We start from the raw sequence: 22486 nt of genomic DNA, 5'->3' as shown, positions 1-22486 counted from the left end.
ATCAATAAAGCATGAAAAGGGGAAAAGCTGTTTCAAATTTGTAAAAGTTGTAGTCACCAGGATGCTGCTAAACTCAGAATGAAAAATGCAGCTGTTCCTTCTGGGTTTAATTAAAATCCAATGAAGGACAATTCAGAGAGACCTGAGTTGATATTAATTACTTTAAGCATGGGAATTATTGGAGCAGGTGAAGGATTTCCTTCACAAAATTCTGCAGAGTTGTTTCTTATAGCCTGGCTCTGTGTGATTCTCACTGGTGCTGCCCAGCTAAATCTTAGCACTCTTTTCCTGTGCCTTCCAAACTCCTTTGTGGAGTTGTGTTTTCCCTGATGTGAATATGACAGTCCCACTTTAATTGGATAACAGCAGTTGTCGCCCTGCAAGAGGGACTGTGATGCCCAGGGGCCTCAGAACTATCTGCATGAAAAGAAATAAATAAAACATCTAAAAAAGCTTTGCTAAGAAGCAGTAAATTTAAAAATTGATTTGGTTAACAGCATTAAAATGAGGTGCCTTATTCTATTACAGCATAAAGCCACCAGATGTCACTTATTTTGTGCACCACTGTTCTGGGGAGAAGCATGCCCTTGGCATGGAAAAGATTTTAAAAATAAAGGGCAACTTACTCTAAGGGGCTTTGTTTCTGTTTGTATTCCTAATTAGCAACCCTTGATAAATATTTTCATCTTAAAATAGATCATATAAACTCATTTCTCACAGATCAGACAGACTTGCATTTTTTATGAGCCTTAAATGTCAGCAGTGCCATTTTGAGATTCAGTCTTTAAGAAAATAATTAATAGGCTTACTCCATTTTTGGAAGGGGGAATGTACATTTTATGGATAGTTCTGAACTGTTCTGTCATTAAAGGCACTTCAGCCAATGGCTCACACAGATATCCATCTCCAGCCAAGTTAGAAGCAGTGAGAGGAGTTTTTAAAGTCATGGAGGAGGTGGAAGAGGGAAAGGAATACCTCTGAAATCAGAGGCTGACATCTTCTGGATGTTGGTGCTGTTTCTGGAGTGGTGCTGTCCATCCCCAGGGTTTAAAGGCTTCAAGGAGAAGTGGAGCAGAGGTAGATGGGGATGTGTCTCTGAAGGGGAAAAGCAGCACTTGGTACCCACTGCAAAGCTGAATTTCCTGCTGTGGGTGGGCATGGCCAGTGCCAGGGAGCTGGAGAAGGTGACAATTCCTCACCAGTGAGAGCCAGCAAAGGCTTAGATGGACATTCCTCTGAAGGATATTTAGACCTTAAAAGTGATGGAAAAGCCCCAAACTCCTTGTCCTTGCTGTGCCCTGTTCCACTCTGGGTTTCCCCTCCCACTACCAGAGATGCCAAATTGAGAGGTGCAGGCCCTCTTTCTGCTCCCTGGTAACACAACACTCATGCTCTTTCATTTTTTGGCCTGTACTCAAAGGCAGCACCATTAAAAAGAGGAAATTTAATTTTCTGGACTTGAAGCAGAAAGGCTGAAAATTGAGTGCTTTCTTGAAGGAGAAGTGATTTTTTATTTTTTCACCCCCCAGTGGTGGTAGTACCATAGTTTGTTTTTACATTTTAAATATGTCTTCTCCCTCAGATTTCAGCTTGGGATGGAGTCCCACTTACCCTGTGCATCTCATGCAGGTTGGAGGATGTAAATCTACAGCTCTGAGTGAATGATGTGAGAGCTGCTCTCCAAATAATTTTCCATTTCAGTCCTCAGGAGCAGCTGTGCTGAAAGGCTACCTGCCTTCATTTTTCATCTGAGGTGGAAACTGTACTCCAGCATGGCATTCTCTAGCTGGAGGCAGAGTACATGACACATTTTCCCCTCCCTTTTTCTTCTTTGCTTGAGCAAAAATAGAGGTGAACAAAACACTCCTTAACTAATAGAAACAGTGTTGGCTTCTAAACGCAGCAAATTTGTATTTTAGCACCTCGTATGAAGCCAATTATATTAATGAGGGTTCCAGTTCTTAAGCAGGAGTTGTTTATGACAGGGAGGGTTTCATTTCCTACTGCAGGTCTTGCACCATTGCTCCTGAAAGTGCCATCTGCCAGCTTTGGCCCCAAAAAGTGCTCCCTGCCACTTCTGTGCAGGGAAATTCTGGCACAGCTCTGGGATGGGGAGCATGACTGCAGCTTGGGAAGCTGGGAAAATTCACTTTCTCTGTCTGCTGAGCTTATGAAAGGCTGAAATTCATTCTGTTTAATATGGTTACCAGGGGAAAGTCAGAGTCGATGCTGTCTGCCTTAGATGGTTTATTTAGAGATTGGATTGCTGGTGGCTTTCTGTCTTGTGTAACACATATCTGAATTTCATTCAGAATCCCTCAATTCCCAGGTAATGGGATTCTGGGTGGTGAATTAGGAGATCTAGGTTTTTCTTGGACTTCTACCATTTTATTCCAAATGATATTACAGGTGACACAAGTCAGAACTCTGTCCTTTTGTCACCCAGAAATGGAGCAGCACCTTTGAAAAGCACCCTGAGATGTGGTGTTGGGAGTTACACACCCTTTCTGGACCACAACCAAATCCCAGGATATATTTGAGTGGCTCCTGTGCATGGCATGAATGGCTACAACTACATTTCTCATTTCACCTGGGGCAGAAGCGTCTCTGTAAAAACACTGACAAAATAATACAGGTTGTAGTTAAATGTCCATGTTTGGATAAAACATTTTGTCTGTTCCAGGTCAGTTTTGTTGTCCTATATAAGTAACCTGAAGGAGGAATACTTAAAATAACATGAAATGCAAGTTTTCATATGCAAAGAAAGAAACCCATATAATTGTAAGATTTCATTCTGATTTGCTATTCTTCTCAAAATGTAATTTAAACCACTGAGCCATGCAATAAAGAAACTGAGGTGTCTTATCAGCATATGATTTATTTTTTCACTTAATGAGAACTGTGAATTTTTTGAGTTTATAGATTATTCTGAACTTCTGCAGTCACTTACTTTGATTAGAAATGGTTTGGATGCTGAAGGCATTTCCCAGGATTTAAACATGCAGGAAAACTGCAAATTAAATCAAATGATCAGCAGTGAGACTTATTTCTCTCCTGCACTAGGATGGTGTTCTAGAATGCCTAATTTCCCCCACACTGGTGAAGTAACTGCTGTGAAAGGAGCAGGACTTGGTTATTTACATGGAAAAACTGTAGAGTCAGAGTGGTTTGGGTTGGAAAGGACTTTAAAGCTGGGCTCGTTCCAGCCCTTCCACTACCCCAGGCTGCTCCAAGCCTTGTCCAACCTTTCATTTTTGTCCAGGAGGGCCAGAGAACCCATCCCTGGTGCCTTCCCCTGTGGGGTCTGGTCTGGGGCTCTGCAGGGTGGGAGCTGCTCTCCTGAGGCACGGAGGAGATGTCCCAGGGGACACCACACTTGAGATGCCACCTCCCCCTGGACAGCAGGAGCACAGGGATGAGCTCCTGGAGCAGTTCTTTGTCCAAAGGGTGGAGGTTTTCATGGCAGGAGCACCACAGCAGTTCATGAAGCAGAAACACAACCAAAACAACCTTCAGGCTCAGGAGGGCTCTCCCAGCTGGGTGACGGTGCTGGGGTGCTGGTCGTGGTTTAGAGGTGAAGGCAGCAGCTTGAGGTTGATGGTTGGACTCGGTGGAGTAGAGGACATAAAGCAGGAGGGCTGCAGTGCCCAGAACTGCTCCAGCCCAGCTGCTGAGTCACATTCCCAAATATTTGATGGAATTTCTTGGCATTTTGTTGCACGTTGCTGGGCGTGGAGTGATCTTTGCAGGAGACAATGATTGATGCAGCTTGTGGAGGCACCTGCTGTGCTTTTTAAACACCTTTCTTGAGGGTGGAAAGTGCTAAGGAAGCTGAGCACAGGGCAGCTTCTACAATGCCTTGTTCCCAAAACCATACAGCTCCTTTTGGTGCCCACTAAAAAGTAGCTCAGTAGTGTTAGTGATAGGACAGCTGAGGATAGAGGTGATTTTCACATTTCTCTGGATCTGAGGCTTCCTCTTGCAGCTTAATGCATCAGCTGGGCTGGACTCTTCTGCTGACCACTTCAGCCTTTTTCTCTACAGCTATCTCCATATAATATGCATATTTTCTTTATCATTGTTTCATTGTGCCCAGGTGTCATGAACATTGCATTTCTCAAAGCTTCAGTCCTCACTTACCTGATAAGGCTTTAGGGGTTTTCCTTAGTGTTATTATTTAGGTTATACAGCAGTGCTTAGGAGGAATAAATGGGCTTTAGAAGTCATCTCTTCCAGCCTAGGACACCCCAGGAAGATTTTATGTCAGTGTAGTCCGTGCAGCAGAAATAGATTAAGGAATTTCTAATTTATTTCACATTAAAAGCATCCCCTCCAAATGTATCTGTATGCTCTTGATGCCATCTTAGTCTCCTGTGTGTTTGAGAGCTTTGAATGCATTAGCAGCCTAAACCAAGTTATTACATTAATCTCATGGAATCAAAGATTCATATCTTTGACTCAAGGTAAACACCATCAGCAACAGAGAAATTTAACAGATGGAAATGCATTTCAAAACTTGGGAGGCATTTTTGCTGGAGATTTTTTTTTTTGTTAGATATGTTAATTTTGCTGGAGTTTGTAAGTTCCTGCAAAGTATTTTGTGGGATGTATTCTGGAGATGCTTCCAGTTCTTTGCAGTTTTATAATGTTAACACAGTTTCAATCTTTCTGCATTAGAAACTGAGCTTTTTGGGTTATCATTAACAGTCATGCATCTGTTCTTGAAAGTCTGGCTGCCAACTGGAGTTGATGGAATTTGTGTCACTTCAGATTCCTTGTGTGATTTGCCTCAGTAAAAGGTTTATTTCTAGCAGTGGAACCCAGCTCAGAACTCGTGTTGGTGCCATTTCAGCTGCAATGTCCTGTAGCAACTCCGTGTCCTCCTCTATTTGTCTGGAACCAAATACATCAACAAGCACCGCTGTTTAAAAATAAAATCTCATTTTACCTCCCACTGTTCACTTTTGTGCTCTGCTGCCTCCAGGGACATGAGGATTTTTCATGGGAGCAAGAGTTTTCTGGCTGGAGCAGAGCTTTTCTCCCTTTCCCCTTAGAAGTCTGGGCTGTCTCAGGAGATTCTGTCCCACTGAGCAGATCTTGGAGCATCCTGGTCCCAGGCATCCCCATGGAACTCCCAAATGGTGTTCAGGTAGGGATCAGTAAGGATCTGAATAAAGCATTTGTGCTATCTTGGAGCTCCATCAAAGGTGGTCTTTGTCTTCGCAATTTCTCACTTCAAAACCTAAAAAAGTGAATTTTGACCCCTCTGCAGCTGAAGCAGAGTGGAAGGTTAGTTTGGGACAGTTTCTTAGTAACAGAAATGATGTAATTAACATATCCATTGGGGAAAAAGAAAAAAAAATCTCTTGGAGCATTTGCCTTGGGTTTCCTCTGCCTACAAATAAAAAAACATCTAGTTTTCTAAGCTAAATGTTGTCTTTATATTGCAGAAAATGTTGCAGAAGAGGCAGGGTGTGAGGGACTGCATGCCAATTTCTCTTGGTACATTCATCATTATGCAGAGTTGGGGTTTTGGTTTGCTTTTCTAATTTCTTTTTCCCTTTGGTTTTTTATCTTGTTTGTTTACAATCTGGAGGCCAGCTAAGTGCAGTGTAAGGCATGGAAAGGTATTTGTGGTTGTTTCCTTTCCAAGTGGAAAACAAGCACACTGAAGCCAAACACGGGAGAAACCTGCAGGAATAGAGAGTCAAGCCAAGGAGTCAATGGTTCAGTGGCTGAGGAACAGATTTTCTTATTATTGTCCTGGATATCCCAATATTTACTGATGCAGCATGGAATTTTTTTCCCTTTTGTTATGACTGTTGTAAAGTGGGGAATTTGTGCAGTTACAAGATTCCTGGGCTGGGTTTTGCCCTGTTGTGAGGACAGCATCAAGAGCTGTGATATTTTTGAGAGGCTGGTGACATCCTCTCCCCTCCACTCGTGGAAATCAGTAAGTTAAGATGTTTGAATTCCTTTGAAGCTTGTGATAGAAGTGTTGTTCTTTAGATGTGATGATGTGAAGATAGGAGAGGACACAAGAGTTTAACCCATTATCAAATGGCTTTGGGTTCCACATCAGGTGTGTGCTCTGCCAACCACACATGCCTCAATACAAAAATACCTACAAAGCCTGTGCTGCAGAGCTGCAGAAATGTCTTCAGAATGATGGGATCTTAGAAAATGTTTAATAAAAATTTATTGCACTTCTGTGTAGTTACAAACCACAGGCTACAGAGGAGTGAGTGATGGAACTCAAGCCTTTGATGAAACTCTTAAAGAATAGTGGTAGGAGACTTTGGGAGTAAATATTGCTTGACTTCTGCAGAATTAACACTTTTCTAGGAAGTTGGAAGCAGTATGATGATATTATATCAAAAAGGTTTTGTTTAATTAGGTGTAGCCATCAGTCACCTGCAAGAATTGTATCTGGTGATATTTTTAGAGGTAACTAATTAGAAATTTCTCGAGAATGCTTAGAGCTTTCTTGGGTTTTCCACTTTGGGCTCTGAGTCTGCTTCACTTTGTAATAAACAAAGTGGTTCCTTGGTTAATGGGCTGAGGTTTATCTGATGTGTCACTGCTTAAAGAATTAAAGTTGTTGAACATTTAGAAAAGTTACTACTAAGCTTGGAACAGAGTTGGTTGTTTTTTTTTTAAGTACTGAAACAAAGCCCCAGTTGTGATTTGGCATCAATGAATAGTTTGAGTTGAGTAATTTTTGTTTGAATTTACAAGAAACTTTAATGACAGACTCTAATGCTGAGTTTGTCTTTTCAGGATGCAGCTGTGTATGTTTCCTTTCACCCACTCAGCACTAGATGAAAGATGAAATGCCCTATTCATGAAAAAGCACTTACATGGTACTTATGTACAGATGAGATACGTTTTTCCATCCATTTCAATGCATGTCTCACAGAGAAGGTACCATATATGAGTCACAACCAAAAGAATTCAGATGACTCTGTTAAGATAGTAAAGTTTATGGAGAAAATTCAGCTTGGGGGTGGAGGAAAATCCCTTCTCAGCCACTAAAAATCGAGCCAGCAGCTGCGAGCAGTTACGTTGCTCTAGAATCACCATAACTGTATTGTGTTTAAAGCAAAGTTAAACCTCACATAGAATGGATCCCCTTTCAGAAAAACTGCTTATATATGAAGTGTGAAGGTGTATCAGATGAATTCCATTTGGCTGCATTACTGCATGCAAAACCCTTTTACCACAGCTTGAGATAAACAGGCACCAAAGGCATTACGTGATGCAAATTCTATTTATTCCATACAATGTTATTCATCCCTCAAAAGCAGCCTTAAATTAGCAGCTGATCTCTCACAACCCACAAGATTTAGCAATTTGTGCTGCATACCCCTTGCAAAGTGGCAGAAAGTATTAGAGATAATGTGGTGGATGGAATATGTTCCTCACTTTAAATCAACCTGAGGTAGCAGCTGCTAAAGTCGAGGAAAATCAAATGTGTAAAAGGAGCAAGATGGTAATCAGAGTAACTCATAACTGTGAGTTATGCCCACTGTTTTGCAGCATGTCAAGGCTGAAAACGCTTGGCAGGACATTGGAAATACTCTCAGAACATTTTTCCCCCACGTGCTGGTTCTGGACCAGTAATCAATGCAAGAGACAAAGAGCTGGGCTTAAAATAATCCTTCAGCACTGGCAGATCCCTTCCTGCAAACCCAACTGTGCTCTCCACCTCTCCCTTGGGTAAGAGTCAGCTGGCACACTGACTGTGAGGTTTATTTTCTTGTGAAGTGATTCCACTATCCCAGGTTGCTCCAAGCCCTGTCCAAGCTGGCCCCAGACACCTCCAGGGACGGGGAACCCACCAGTTTTTCTCGTGTTCAGGTAGAGCCATGGGATCACTGTGCTGTCCCCACCTAACTGAGCTCTGCATGGGGGGAAAACCTTGTCTCTCTATTGAGTAAGCTGCTCCAGAAGAGCTGTTTGAGTAAATTGCAGCAATGTCTATCCAGAGAGTCAATGAAGCAGCCCTGGGAGCCTGAAATTAAACAGGATTCACAGTGGATGGGAAGAAACAGGTAACTACAAAACAGCTGGGTTTGAGACGTGAGCTCTGTCAATACCAGACCAATTCTTTGCCTTGGGCGTTTTCTGAAGATAAACACTTACTTATTTCTGATTACAGCCTGACTGCAGGGCTTATGAGAGCTGTATTTAGAGATGATATTTTTTTCCCTCTTGCCAACCCCCAAACCTCTTCAGTTTGTTCGATAAAAATAACTGCAGTGAAAGAGCTTCATAACAGATTCAGCCTTCGTGCTCTGTGGTTCCCTGTTGCACTCACACACAGAACAGGAATTTGGCTGATTTGTGGGATGAGAGTGGGATGTATTCCTTGAAAGAGCAGGCAGGTAAGAATTTCTATTATTGTAAATTATCGTGATGTCCTGTGTTAGAAATGAAATTTCAGCGGCTGTTTGATCTTGTTAAAAATGCAATCCAAACATTTATGGCAAGACCAGCCTTATCACATTCACTTTCTGCACCTGAAGTTGTATTTCAGGTGATCCCTGTGCCTTCCCAGAGAGCTCTTTGCTTATTTATTTTATTTTTCTTTCCCATATGCTAAAAGAAAGTACATAGGACAAATTTAGACTGAACAATTGTCACAGATATTAAATCATTGCATGAATTGTTTGACTTTCTATATCTGTCTTTATCTTATTTTGGCATTGGTGTCTCTCTGAACATTTAAGTAGATGCACTTTTTCTTAGGAAGTGGCAAAAATTTAACTCCCAATGGCATCAATACTTCATTCTGTTTCTTGGTGAATCGATCATTTTAATGAGAGACTGGCTGTTTTTTGTTAAATAGATGCAATTTCTGTTTGTGTTCTGAATGTCAGAACTTTCTAATCCTGCTCCAGATTTTTGGGAGAGGATTCTGTGAGCCCCAGAGAACGGGAGCATTGGTTTATCCCTGTTTCCATGGAAGGACCCCCAGGACCATGTGGGGTCTATTGGGAGGCTGCTCACAGTTACTGTGAGGATTAAAAATAAAGACACTAAACTTCGACCATGCAGAATGATTTCTGAAAGTGGATTAAAGTGGCTTTTTGTGAGCAGAAATGCACTGGAGTAATTTATGTAAAGACACAGTTTTTTTTCCTTACAGTGTGCGACTCTTTCATATTCAATATAAACCTGTCAGTGATTCTGTAGCAAGGCACTATGTGAGATGAATAGGAACTAAGGGAAGGGAAAAGATGAATTGCTGGAGCTGTTGCACATCGTAGGCAGCAAGTTTTGATCAGGAGTTGAGAAGCCAGTGTGTACTGCAGGCAAAATTCTGCTCCAAACATCCTCAGAAATGTATGAGAGCAGCGCTCTGCTCCGTGTTTGTACAAGAGGGAGGATTGAAACACATTGATGGGAGCTCTGCCCTGACACAGGAGCTCCAGGCTCCTGTGTGCTGCCACAGGTGGGGTGGCTGCTGCTGGTGCTTTTTATCTGCCAGGGTTTCTGCACTTTTATTTCTGGAGAAATTGCTGATTTTTGGTTCTCCTTTCTTTTCCTGCCTGCCATTTTTATTCTGCAAGTAGCCCAAAAAAAAAAAAAATAAGTGATGAATCTGATTTACACTGATGTAAATGAGAAAAATAGAAAGAAGGAGCACTGAAGTCATTAAATAGAATTAGTGGCTTGGTATTTTTTCCCTGCTGAAAAATGCTTTAATTTAAAAATGGGTAATACTGAGTTCTGTAATTTTCACATTCTCAAGGCAGACCAAACAACAACCCATCAGAGCATGTGGCTGTGGCATGTTAGGAGTGCAGGGAACTGGACCTTGGTAATTTCCAGGAACTTGCACAAGCCTTCATGTGCAATTACAGGTTTCTGGGGGAGGGCATGACCCTGCTGTCCCTGATCCAGGTCAGCGAGCTCCCCTTCCCAATCCCCACTCTTTTTTCCTTGCTTCCAAGCATCTGTTTATTCAGACAGTGTTTATGCCCTAACTGAGTGGTGATTCAAGCTCAGTAATGTTTCCTGAGCACTGCAGCCCAAATAATAGGAGTCATCCTTATGTGATTGAAATTACTACTGTGATGCTGATTTTAGGGGAGTTTGCTGATTTATTTCTTTTGCAAGGAATTTGTTCTTTTCTCACATTTTATTTGGAAGTGTATGGATGAGCAAGGAGCAGATTGTGTTTGGATTAGATTCTGAGAAAGAAACCAGCTGGGTTATGGAAGAAACCTCTGTTGTTTTTTAGGTGAGATTGCTGATTCAGTGGTGATTCAGGGGGTTTTCTTTGGCTTTAAAAGGCCATGAAATGGATTCTTTAAAGAAAATTTTAGACTTGAACATGTGTTCAGCCGTTGTTCAGCAGGCTGAGTGTGTAACCATGGACTGTGGCCACCTATTCTTGCTTTTAGGGTGTACCTGCTTGGCAACTGATTGCCTTGAAAATGGTTCTATGGGTTAATGCAGCATCTTGAGAATTGCATTTATTGATGATTCTTTAAAAATTAGGGAGTTAAAGTAAATAAAGGAGCTTTACATAACTTCAGTCTGCAGGAGGTTGCTGAGCTTTGTAATGAGTCCTGTGGCTTTTCTAAATCACTGCAATTGCTTTTTTGCTTGTTTTTATTGTTTTGTTTTAGTTTTTTTCCCCTTTTTTTCCTGCCAAGAGTTTTCAGAGGTCAGTGATTCATGATCCTCTTTTTATTGACATATCATCTTTCTGGCATCTTCTGATTTCTCTGAGGTAAAGAGATGTGAGTTCAGGCAAAGTTTATTTCCAAAAATGTTAACTTGAGGAGCCAAATGTGTCCAATAAGCAGGAGAGAGAACATCTACGATTATTTTTCCCTTTTCCTTACATAATGTTCTTTCTTTTTTTCATTTAGTTTAGATTTTTATTGCTTCTACTGGGGTATTTTTTATTGAAATGGTACAACCTGCCCACTCACAGGATGAACTTCCTCCTGCTGTACAAATACTTTACTACCCCTGTACAAATACATTAGGTTGTTTTTGTGCTGCCTGTAGTCTGCTCTCAATTCTAACCATTTCCAGTAAGCTTGGTAGCTAAAAAATACCTGTAATTGAAAGGTTTTTCAGGTTTTTTTGAGTCCAGAGGTCATAAATTCATCCTGCATGGGCTGAGGAATTGCTGTTCTACACGGGCAGTGTTGCACCGGGTGACGGAGGAATGGAAAAGGAATTACTCGGTTGTGCTGCGTTGCTACCAAATATTGTTGGGCTTTTTCTTTCCATATGAAAATGTCAGGAGGATTTCACTCCACCAGCCTCACTTTGCCCTTTCATGTTTCCATTCCTCTTGATGTGAGTCATGGAAAGTTTATCATGGTACGGCTGTGGGCAGCCTTTCGCTTCCAGCCCTTCATCTCTCCGTGACTCACAACAGCCTCGTCTTCACAGGAGCCTTCCAGAGGGAAACCTTTCCACAGGGAAGTTCATTTCTGGAGTCTTCATGGAGCATCTCTTTGCTCTGAGATTTCAAAAAACATCAGCAGAGAAAACTGAAACTTGATAGAAACAAACCTTCCTGGTTTGGCAGGGAAGGCACTTAGGCAGTAGGAATACTTCTCCAGATTAGGGGAAACAATCTGGAGACTGTGGATAAAATAACATAGCTGTTACTCTAAGAATGCCATTAGATATATTAAATTAGGAGCAATGTGATGTTAATGGCCAGATGATTCAGCAGTATTATCTTTTGCCTAATTTTTATCAGTTTTTTTTTTTTTTATAAAAGTGTTTATTCTTAATTTTATAGCATCTGTAGCTTTTCAATTAGGCTTCATCCCATCTAACCTGAGAGCTGCTGGATTATTTTTTCACGTATGCCTTAGACATCTATATTTTAGGTTGTGACCTGCCCATCAGGACTGATTTACCTGAAACCTTCCATTCTCTCATGTGAAGGGAGGAAACAAAGTGCTGTAGCTGCATTGACATAAATTCAGGGGAGCATTTATACCCCAGGATGAGAAACGTGTTCCTGGTGTACCTGAAATGTGTTCATGAGAGGTTAACAGCCACCTTTTCATGTGGTGGGGGGAAAAGCTGACTGTGATTAGAAGTAATGAGGCTACTGCAAAATTTAGCCTGAAGAGCACCAGCAAAAGTTTGATTCATCTTTATTTTAAAGAGTTTTGAAAGAAAGGAAAGCATATTAAATATTAAAGAACTGGTGACCTGGAAAACAGGTCGTACACATAGATATATATATGTGTGTGTAAAATCTGCTCAATTTGTTTTATCTAATTCATAGAGGAGAATTCTGATTACGTGACTGAGCATAGGAAAGGAATTGCTTTTTATAGCCTGGTCTCTTCTCCCAAGGGACAAGCATTAGGACAAGAGGAAATGGCCTCAAGTTGCATCAGTGGAGGTTTGGGCTGGAAATTAGAGAAAATTTCTTCATCAAAAGTGTTGTTGAGCACTGGAACTGCCCAGGGCAGTGGTGAAGTCACTGTCACTGAAGGGGTTCAAAAGCTGTGTGTGTGTGGATGTGGCACTTGGGGACATGGGGCAGTGCTGGCCTTGGCAGTGCTCAATTAATTCTTGGCCTTGATGATCTGGGAGAGCTTTTCCAGCCTCAGTAATTTCATGATTCTGAGATTCTGTAGCCATTTTGATTGCAGTCTTCCCTTACAGTCCTCAAAGAGGAAGAGGAGGAATTTTATGAAATGTTTATTTAATAGGAACAATACAGAATTTCAGATATTTTATATACAGTCAACAAAACCTGTGTGGATGATGAAAAATCTTGCATATTTTCTTTTGAGGGGAATGTCTCTTTTTACCCTGTCTATGAGATGAGTAGGGCCTGGTGGATGCTGTATTTTCAGTGTTTTTGTGGTTCCTGCCAGTGATACCTGCCAGCCTTCTCTCCTGCATCCTGAGCCCCCAGAAGCCCCCCTCTCATGGACTGCAGGAACTGCTCAGGGAAACTGGCACTAAAACATCTCACCTGTTTGCTATTAAGTTCTCTGTTGCACATAAATACCTTTGTTAGCTTGAGCCTGCTTCAGTTCAGAGCAAAGTCCCCCTGGCTTCAGTGGGAATATATTGAAATCTAAGAGAGCTTTTCCTTTTTCCCCCCCATTCTGCTGTGTGTCATCTTGTATATCCACATTTCCTCCTTAGGCTGTTCCCAGAGACCCTTATTTTTATGAGGAGGGCTGCTTTTGGCCAAGGAGCTTGCAAAGGTTGCTGTTGATTTCTGCTCTGTGGTTAGGGCTGGCACACATTAATGTACAGCAGACAAATGCAGTATAGACGTGATCATAAATAATTCACCCTTCCCTTCAACAAGGGGAAATTACATGCTACATTATTCAATATACAAAGACGCTGCTTGTTGTGTAAAGAGAGTAATTTTCTGCCAGTGAACAGCCAGCAGCTTTGCAGCTAAAATATAAGGAGACACACATGGTTTATTACCAGCTCAAGCCTCATAACCTTCCCTCTGCCTGCAATCCACATCCTTCTGCTCTCAGGAGTGGAATACAAAGAGGTGACGTGTGCTGGTGGCTGTGGCTGTCGCTGCTGGGAATGTTGGATGGCAGGAACAAAAACAAGGCACTGTAGATGTCTTGATTTCATGGGGTGAATGAGGGAAATGAGGGGTAAAATCTTAGGGAATGAACTTCTACCAAAAACTTCTTGGGAAAGAGAAGGGAGTGGCACTAGGGAATTATATCCTTTTAGATATTTCTTAAAATTATTATTATTTTTTTATTTCATGAAGGTGACAGTGGAAAATCATGTAAAATGGCATGTTGGCAACTAGCAGTTATTTAAAAAAAACCTAATGAGATCAATGTCTCTATTCTATTAGCTGAGTGATCTGTCATTGTCCTGTGATAGGTCATCAAACTGATCATCTAATTAAGCTGCCTGATGCAGTGCTTGTGCATGAGCTGGCAGAGTTATGGTTGCTGGTGGAACTTTAAATTTCCCCTCATGGCTGGTGTGATTAATATCTCAGTTTTACTGTAGCCTAAACATATTCCCATTTTTTTCCCCTTCTATCAGCTTCCTGATAAACCATTTTCTTCACCTGCCAAAAAATGTAGTTAATGTGGTTTTTCCTTGGCTCTGTAATATTTGTAGCAGATTTTCATGGGAAGTGTCTGCATCTGGGAAGGGTTCAATAAATTCCAGTCCATTTTTTAACACACAAATGGACATAGGATAGGACAGAGAAGGTTATGTGGTTTTTCTAAGGTCCTGTGGTCTGTATTCATTAATGTATTTTTGATTGCTCTTTTTACAAATTTGAGAATTGATGTCAAATACACAAACCTGGAATTGATCCCATCAGGATATCTCAGATAAATCTGTTCAGTCAGTGTCACTGAGCAGTTTTGTTTTTTTTTCTCTCCACTGAGCTGGATTTTTTTCTTCCTTTTAAATAGCCAGTGCATGGAACTGTTTATTTTTTATGAAAATATACAGTGAGGAGCTGGAGAGCAGAGGTTTGGGAGGGAACTGAGGTGGATGACAAAGAGGAGGAGCTCAGGGTAGAAGGATTACATTAAAACAAATGTGTAGAACATGATAAATTTAATTGAAGAGATGTTCTAGGGTGGGTTTTGGTTAGCAGATCTTTTCTAGGTGCTGCTTTAACCTGTAGCCTCTTCTTTGTGCTTCTTTTTTGAGAGGGGCTTTTTTCTCCTTCCTTTTTTATCTTTTTTGATGAAGGCCCTCATCTCCAGCCTGTCTTTTTTACAGTTTTTTGTTTGTTTGTTTGTTTGTTTTGATCTATCTCTGTGTTCATGACTTCCCCTATTGGGAGGATGCTGCCTGAAATGCCCTGACACTGCCTCTGCCTCTGGCCCCCTTTCCTTCCTCTTTGAAAATGTTTGGTCAGGGTCTTATTTCTGCCTGAAATACTTACTTGGGAAGTGGAAACTTCTCATTTCTTGCCAGGATTCCCTTTCTTGTCCTCCTTCTCACCACCACTGGTGGTGTTTGGACAACCATCAAGGTCTTTCCACCCTTGGCTCCTTTCCACAGTTCCTCTTTTTCTTTTGGATATTTACTGGGGGGATATTTTATGCATAAGAAAGCATAAACTTTCTAGGTTTAAAATGACCCATATGAATCTGGTTTAAAATCTCTAGTTGTTTAAACTTCTGTCAAAATCATCACAGCTTTGCTCCTTTGGAGAAGTTTTTAAGATTGGTCTCTTTGAGAAGTCTTGCTCTGATTTCTTTCCCTTTGGTTTAAATATAGTCAATAATGATTATGCTGTGATTTCTGTCTGCCTCATCTTGGCTTAGAGAATAAACTCATTAAGGAAATGAACTTTTTGGGGGGAAGGAAAGTATTTTACAAATACTTTTGTTCAATATTTATCTAATTATTCTCGAGTCCCTGAGATACAGCCTACTTGCTCTGATTGCAGAAATCCTCCAATATGTGACAGCGTTCAGTGGGAGAAATGTCAGAGTAGAAATAATTTTTACAAAAGCACTTTGTCTTGTACAGAAATGCAGCCAGAAGGATGATGATAAATGTGGGATCTGAAGTGACTGCTTCATTTGATCAGGATACTTTGGTAAGAATGAACCAGGAGTTATTATCTAGAATTATAGCAGTGTTGCTTAAGCATTAAAAATAGGTGTTGATAGAGCTAAAGGCAAAATAGTCAAATTGTGGGACTCATAATAGTAATGATTATACTTCTCTGGTTTGGTGAATAATAAGAGGACCCATCATTTGGTCCAGAAACCTGAGATCCTGTCATTACTTTTCCCTTGTGTCTGTTTTTTCATCCCTTCACTTTGCTGAATGTTTTACTTGTGGCTTTTGATTTTGATTTTTTTTATTTTTTTTTTTTGGTTTGCCTTTTTGTCTCCTATGTTTGAAAGCAGACTGCTACTTTATCCCTCAATCAGGGTCCTACCCCATTTCAGGACTGCTAATTTAAGGTCTCCAGGAGCAGATAGAGTGTAATTATTTAAACCTGTGTCACTGGATACTGTCCAGAAATGCTCCCAATATTTCAAGAGTAGATTAAGATCTGTTGGGTGGGTTAGTGAGTCGTGTAGCATTACCTGTGCTAGCAACCAGTCCTTGATGTGAGCAGATGGGTGATGGAAAATCAGGGGCAGCTCATTGTGAACCTGGAGCCAAATGTTTCCTGGGTTTAATATCCTGAGTGCTGTAATTAACAGACTTGGGCATCTTTCAAATAGAAATCTGAAATGACTCGTGGCAGGTTGTGCTCTGCCATGGCTGTGGATGGTGTGGATGTGATGTCTGGGGGAATATAAATATCTGGGTTTGTTTCTCCAGGTTGGACAATGCCTCTCTTTGGAGCCACCTCTGGGAGGATGAAGCTTCCAGCAGCAGTAGTGAGGTTTGGAACTTGCTTGTTTTAAGAAAACCTGGAAATTTCTACCCATATTTGCCTGTTCCAGCATAAAGCAGAGGACAATGAGTTATTTTTATTTTTTGCATATTTTCACACTACGCAACAATTTTTCTTCCTTCTCATTTTGTTCAATGGGAAAAACTTGAGCCAGTTTTGTAGCTGATGCTTTCTTCGCCACATTCCTCTTACTGAGCCAAATTCTTGGGAACTTCATCCAGAGTACATCTATTTTTGTGTGTTGGTGGTGGTTGGGCCTTCTTTTTCTTTCTGTGACACATGTCACACTTTTTATTCTGTTTTGAACCTGCCCTTTTGCATTGCTGAATAGTTGTAGAACCACTCCAGGAACAAAATCATTCCAGACTTGCAGAAGATGACTCATCTGCTTCAGAAACATTTTTATGGCTGCGCTCGGCTCATTAATGTAGGAGTTTAACAGTAGTAATATGAGGTATTGCATTAATTGCTGCATACATTTATTACCAAATGACTTGCACAGACAGTGTTTCAGATGCCGTGGACCTGACCACAATAACCAGAAGTGTCCTGTGTGCAGAGGAGAAAACAAAATCCCTTTGTACACCGACAGGAAGCAGATGAAGTGGCTCGCGGTTCTGGAAGTGAGGACTGATCACTGTGAGAGCTGGAATGGGTTTTTCTGCCTGAGGAAGGGGAAGCTCTGCAGTTTGATGTTTGGGTTGATCATAATGACTCTGGTGATGGTATCCTACATGCTGACTGGAGCCAAGCATGGCCTGTTGCTGATCCCATCTCCCTTCCATTACGGAGCTTTTGCTAGCAATCCCAGCTTAATGGACAATGAAAGCCTTAGTGACATGAAAGACTATTACCAGCCTTCAAAAATGAATATTTCATATGTAAAGGATTATCCAAGCATTAAATTAATTATTGACACCATTACTTCAAAGATAGAGTTTATAACAAGGCAGCGCCCTGATTTAGAAGAGCTGAGGAAGCAAGAGCCACATGTAAGTATGAACTGAGCCTTAAACTGCTTTTTACATCCTTATTTCAAGGCTTTTGGATCAATCTTTTGCCCAGATATAAAAAAGTGTAACTGCTTGGATATTCACATGGTGATTTACACCATCTAGAGTCTCCTGATCCACAGCAGCTGAGAGGTTGATATTGTAGGTCACATCCCTCTGAGTCACGGGCAGGGTGGATGGATGGGTTCTATAAATGGTCTTGACACCTGAAGCAAAAAAATCAGGCAGTCTTCTGATAGCTGTACAACATCACTGAACTTTTACCTTCTCTCATGCAAAATCATTGTGACTTAGATTTACCTGTCACCTGAAATGATAAATAAGAAAAGAGCCTTTCTAATAACTGCTTTCCAGGGTGCCTTCCTGAAAATCATTGCAAACCTTGTACTTCAGAGTTAAAAACTGGAAGGTAATTTGATTAGAGTATTAAGTGTTTGACTTTAAAAATCAGTTCCTGGGGTTGCAGAGGGGTTGGGTGGATTATTGAGGCCCTTTCTGACCTTAAAAATGAAAGGATTTCTAAACACTCCTCTCCCAGTCCATTTGGTCACACAGGATTTGGTCCTGGTGCCATCAGAAGCGATAAATGGGGTCAGCTTTGTGGATAGAAATATCCAGGCAGTGTTTCTGTCCCCTCACCGTGCTAAGTAAGGAAAGTACAGCTGTTGATTGCTCACTGCCATGACTGAAATTGTCGTTCTTTATGTTGCAGATGTTTTCGGTAATTCCTAACAAATTCCTTCCAAATAGCAAGAACCCCTGTTGGTACGAGGAGTACCGAGGGAACACCACCACGGACCCTTACGCCACCAACTCCTACGCGCTCTACTCCAAGCGCTTTCGGATCATTTTCGATTACCTCAGGAAGGTATTTTGGAACCACCTGTACCACTACAAGGACAAACACTACCGCCTGCGCTGCCTCCCGCACTTCTACATCATCGGGCAGCCCAAGTGCGGCACCACGGACCTGTACGACCGCCTCAGGCTGCACCCCGACGTCCGCTTCTCCGCCATCAAGGAGCCCCACTGGTGGACCAGGAAACGCTTTGGTGAGTGAAAACGCCCTTTGCCATCCAGGCAAGATGTCTCTCTCAAATTTTTTTAAGTATTTGGGGTGAAGTGTATAGGTTTTCTCTGTGTTGGCTTGCCTAGAAACCGCTGGGGTTGGTGGTTTTGAGAAATCCAGGTGGTGGATGCTCAAGCTGCTTTTGTTTTGGGTTGAAGCTCTTGAGAAAATGCACATTTCATTCGGTTTATTTGCAGTGCTTTGGAAAATCTAAGGAGAAACAAAAACAGCGGATAAAACTGACCTTATGAATTTATAAAGGCAAGAAGAGAAACTGTTAGGTTGTCATGGGGGAGTTGAAGAGCAGCAGTGTTAGCTTTGTACTGCAAAATTCTGTAAAGCCTTTCTTACATCAATAAATTATGGGTCACTATTTAAAATTTCAGTCCTCATGCTTCAATAAATACAGCTGTGGCAGGAGCTTCATTAGTGCCACAGCTCTGACCAGCACTGATCAGCAGAGATGCTCTGCATGAGGAATCTCTCTCACACTGAGGGCCCTGCACATATTTTTGCTGCTTTTCCTGGATGATATCAGTATTTCCAGCTCTGAAGACAGAGTTGAATAGCTGGGGTCATGGCCAGCTGGAGCAAAAAGCATCCACCCCTCGTGATTTCACCTCCAAAGGGCATCTCGGGGCAGTGGGGCTGAGCACAGAATTTCATCCATCTGAAGGGTTTTTCTCCTTCTTGCCTCTCTCTGGGTGCTGAGGAAGGTCAGTCTTGTGCTTGGAGATGAGATGAGCTGCAGAAGACCCATTTTAATTTCCTAACTGCTCCCCTCTACATGTGGGTGAATGTTTTGCCTTCTGTATTCCACCCAGGCATTGGATTTTCCTCTTCTTGGATCTGGCCAAGTGCTGGCATGCCCTCACTTTGTATGACTTTGGTATAAAAGATCAAAGTCTTTTCAGTGATTTTACTGTTTCCAAGAGGAAGATTCTTCTTATTTTAGCAACATCTTAATTTCTGTTTCTCATTTGCCGTTGCTTTATGGCAGACACCGACTTTGGAACAGGAAAACTGGCACTGGAGTGTAGATGAGGACTTTGATCACTACTTTCTTTTGGTGCTTTTCTAAGCTTCCTTGGAATGGGAAAAATAGTGAATTTCTGTGGCTAAAGGCAAGAAAGGACACTTTCAGAGGCATTGGGACACCAGCAGTGCTGCTTCTGTTCTTTATTTTGAGATCATACCTCAAATTCTTTATTTCTCCTACATGTGGCCTTGTCATTTCCATCTTGTTTCCCTGTGCCCTGGACCCCAGAAGAATCTTTGAGCCCCTGCAGAACAAAACAGGGTTTTGCTCCTTGCTGTCTTGGTGAGGAGGTCTCAGCCACAGAGATGGGATTTCATGATTCTGCTGTTAAATTTTCCATTTTCTTCCTTTGCAAAAGCCATAATAAATTTGCCATTATAAATACTTCGGGCATTTTCTGAAGACTTTTTTGGAAACTAGGATGTAAAGGAAAGTGATGAAAATACAGCTTTGCTTTTGAGATAACTCATCCTGTTTGAGAAACACTGGGGGCACCAGTGTGAGTTGAGGAGTGATACCAAGTCAAACGAAGAGAAGCATCATGGTGCTCCTTGAAGACCCAAGAGAAAGGACTTGTTCATCACAGTCAGCAGCTGACTAAAGACAAAATCTGGGAATTATAAAATAGTTTGGGTTGGAAGGGACCTTTAAGTTTATCCAGTTCCACCCCCTGCCATGGGCAGGGACACCTCCCATTATCCCAGGTTGCTCCAAGCCCCATCCAACCTGGCCTTGCACACTTCCAGGCACCCAGGGTCAGCCACAGCTTTTTCTCATGTTCAGATAAAGTGGTGAAAACAAGGGACTGTCAGCAAAATCTGTGGAGGATTTTGTGTTCCATGGTAATGCTGGCAGGAAAGGCTGAACCCAACTGATACCTTAAACTAAACTGTTTTACAGCAAATAGTTCCCTCCACCTGCATTAACCTCAACATAAATGTTTGGAATTAATTTTGGAGGAGGTATTGAACCCAACTTCACTTCAGCAAGGCTGGGCTCACTAAAGCTCTGAACCTGACCTACCAAACAGGCAGAAGAATGTAAAAAATCAGGCTGGAGTGCATCTATCTTGAGAACAAGGGTGAATTCCAATCTTTGTGCTGGCATTCACAAACCCTCCACTTGCAGAGTCTTGTGGTCAGCCACTGGGGACAAAGTGCTGATCCATGAAGAGAACATTCTCTGCATAATTCAGTTTTTTTGAAGTTGTTTGTAAAGCTGGAGAATGAGGAAACATTGCAGAGCTCGTGGTCTCATGGGAGAGGGATCTGTAGGGATGACCTCCTGATCATCTCAGCTGTCTGCCTCTGAGAATTAAAGATCAAGTTTATTCCTGGTGGCTCAGTCCTTTAATTCTGCCCTAAAAGTACATTAATGGTTACTGTTTAAGAATGAAAGAAAGAGAAACAGAGAACATGACAAACACACAAGTGAAACTGAGACAGCCAGCGAGTGGCTGTGACTCCTTGATATTGTGATTAATAGCTCCTGGCTATTAACTTGGTTTGGTTTCTAACACTTGAGCTGGACAAGAAAGTCTCTTTGTTCAATGGCATCCTCTGATTCAGTGGATTTTTATGAGACTGACTAATTTCAGCTGAAGTTAAACAGCCCTCTGGGGAGGCCCCATTTTGCAAATCACTCCTTTCCCCTTCTGCTGGGATGGTTGATGCTCCACAGGACTTTGTCTCAGCTTGACTGTCTCTTTCTCCTGGCTTCTTGCCACTGTTTCTGTTCCCAGGAGTGGGGTGGCAACAAACCAAGGCTGTCTGTAGCACCATGCTTGCACTTTTTTCCCCCCTCAAAACAAGTCAAAATACGCTGTTGAACTTTCTTCTACCCTCATTAAATCCCACTTTCCTAAAGGGGAAAATCAGAGGCAATGGACAAAAGAACTCCCTTGCTGAGCTTTCCTCTCACATAATTGATAATTATTGGCCTTGTGGGAACAAGAAAGGGAGAGCTGAGACATCCTGTGTGGGGAACATGTACAACAAATGGAGAAGTGAGACTAGATTTGGAAACAGGAGTGGGAAATGGAGTATAAAAATCACAAGATGAAGCTCAAGATGCTGAGAAACGCAGGGGGAAGGTGATACTGAACTCACCCTGGAGTGTAGGGAAGGAGAGGAGAAAAACAAGATACTACCGTGGAGCTTTATTTGCATACCTGTGAAAGGAAAAAAGCCATGAATGATTTCCCAGTGTGTGTTGATTTGCATATTTGGCATCAGAGCCTTTGCTCAATCTCAAAACAGTAAATCTAGTGGGAGTCCAATATTACTGCAGTTTACATGGGTGCAAATGGAAGTAGAATCTTATCTTCTATATTCCTTCCAAAAGCTAAATTTAGAAGAAGATAAATCCGAGCTCATTCATGCAGGGACTACAAAACAGAGAGCTTAAAATAATTCTTATCACTGTGAATTTATGGCGTAATCATTCAGTAGCTCAGATTCATTATTCAGTTCATTTTTGGCACTTTCATCTGAGGGTTGCACTTGGGCTGATCTGGTGCTGATGTTGGCTGGCTCGGAGCCAACCACCTCGGTTTGCACCAGCAGTTAGTCTTGCCCTGTTGTTGTTCTAATTGCTGTTTTTAATTCTCTCTTGGTGGCTGTTTTTTTCAGGAATCATCCGGCTGAGGGACGGATTCCACGACCGCTACCCGGTGGAAGATTACCTGGATCTGTTCGACCTGGCAGCACATCAGATCCAGAGCGTGCTGCAGAGCGATGCAGTGAAGGAGCATGGCAAGAGGAACAACATCATCATTGGTAGGGCAAAAACAGCCCCAAAATTCCCTGTAGCTCCCTTTCAGCAGCGCTCAGAGCTGCCCCTGACGTTGCTCTTCTCTGGAGTGACTGGAAGCTCTTGGCTTTCTTTTCCTTCTTTTCCTTCTTTTCCTTCTTTTCCTTCTTTTCCTTCTTTTCCTTCTTTTCCTTCTTTTCCTTCTTTTCCTTCTTTTCCTTCTT

The 22486-nt window shown here is 41.8% G+C and overlaps 1 protein-coding gene across 4 annotated transcripts in view; it reads left to right on the top strand.

The window, feature by feature from the left end:
* Positions 1-22486, top strand: part of CHST15 (carbohydrate sulfotransferase 15) — a 44085-nt gene that overhangs the window by 8548 nt on the left and 13051 nt on the right. The window contains exons 1-5 of one of the 4 annotated variants that reach the window (XM_015633805.3): positions 8278-8387; positions 15505-15574; positions 16315-17382; positions 18116-18455; positions 22142-22288. In XM_015633805.3, the coding sequence (XP_015489291.1) occupies positions 16840-17382; positions 18116-18455; positions 22142-22288 (1030 nt within the window). In that variant the 5' untranslated portion in view covers positions 8278-8387; positions 15505-15574; positions 16315-16839. Of the gene's footprint in view, positions 1-8277; positions 8388-15504; positions 15575-16314; positions 17383-18115; positions 18456-22141; positions 22289-22486 lie in introns of those variants that run through there. The other 3 variants (XM_015633806.2, XM_015633807.3, XM_015633808.2) reach the window with 3 other exon arrangements.

Source organism: Parus major, chromosome 6, assembly GCF_001522545.3.
Source record: "Parus major isolate Abel chromosome 6, Parus_major1.1, whole genome shotgun sequence".
In the NCBI taxonomy this organism is placed as follows: Eukaryota; Metazoa; Chordata; class Aves; order Passeriformes; family Paridae; genus Parus; species Parus major.
This window is presented reverse-complemented; position numbering and strand designations above follow the sequence as displayed.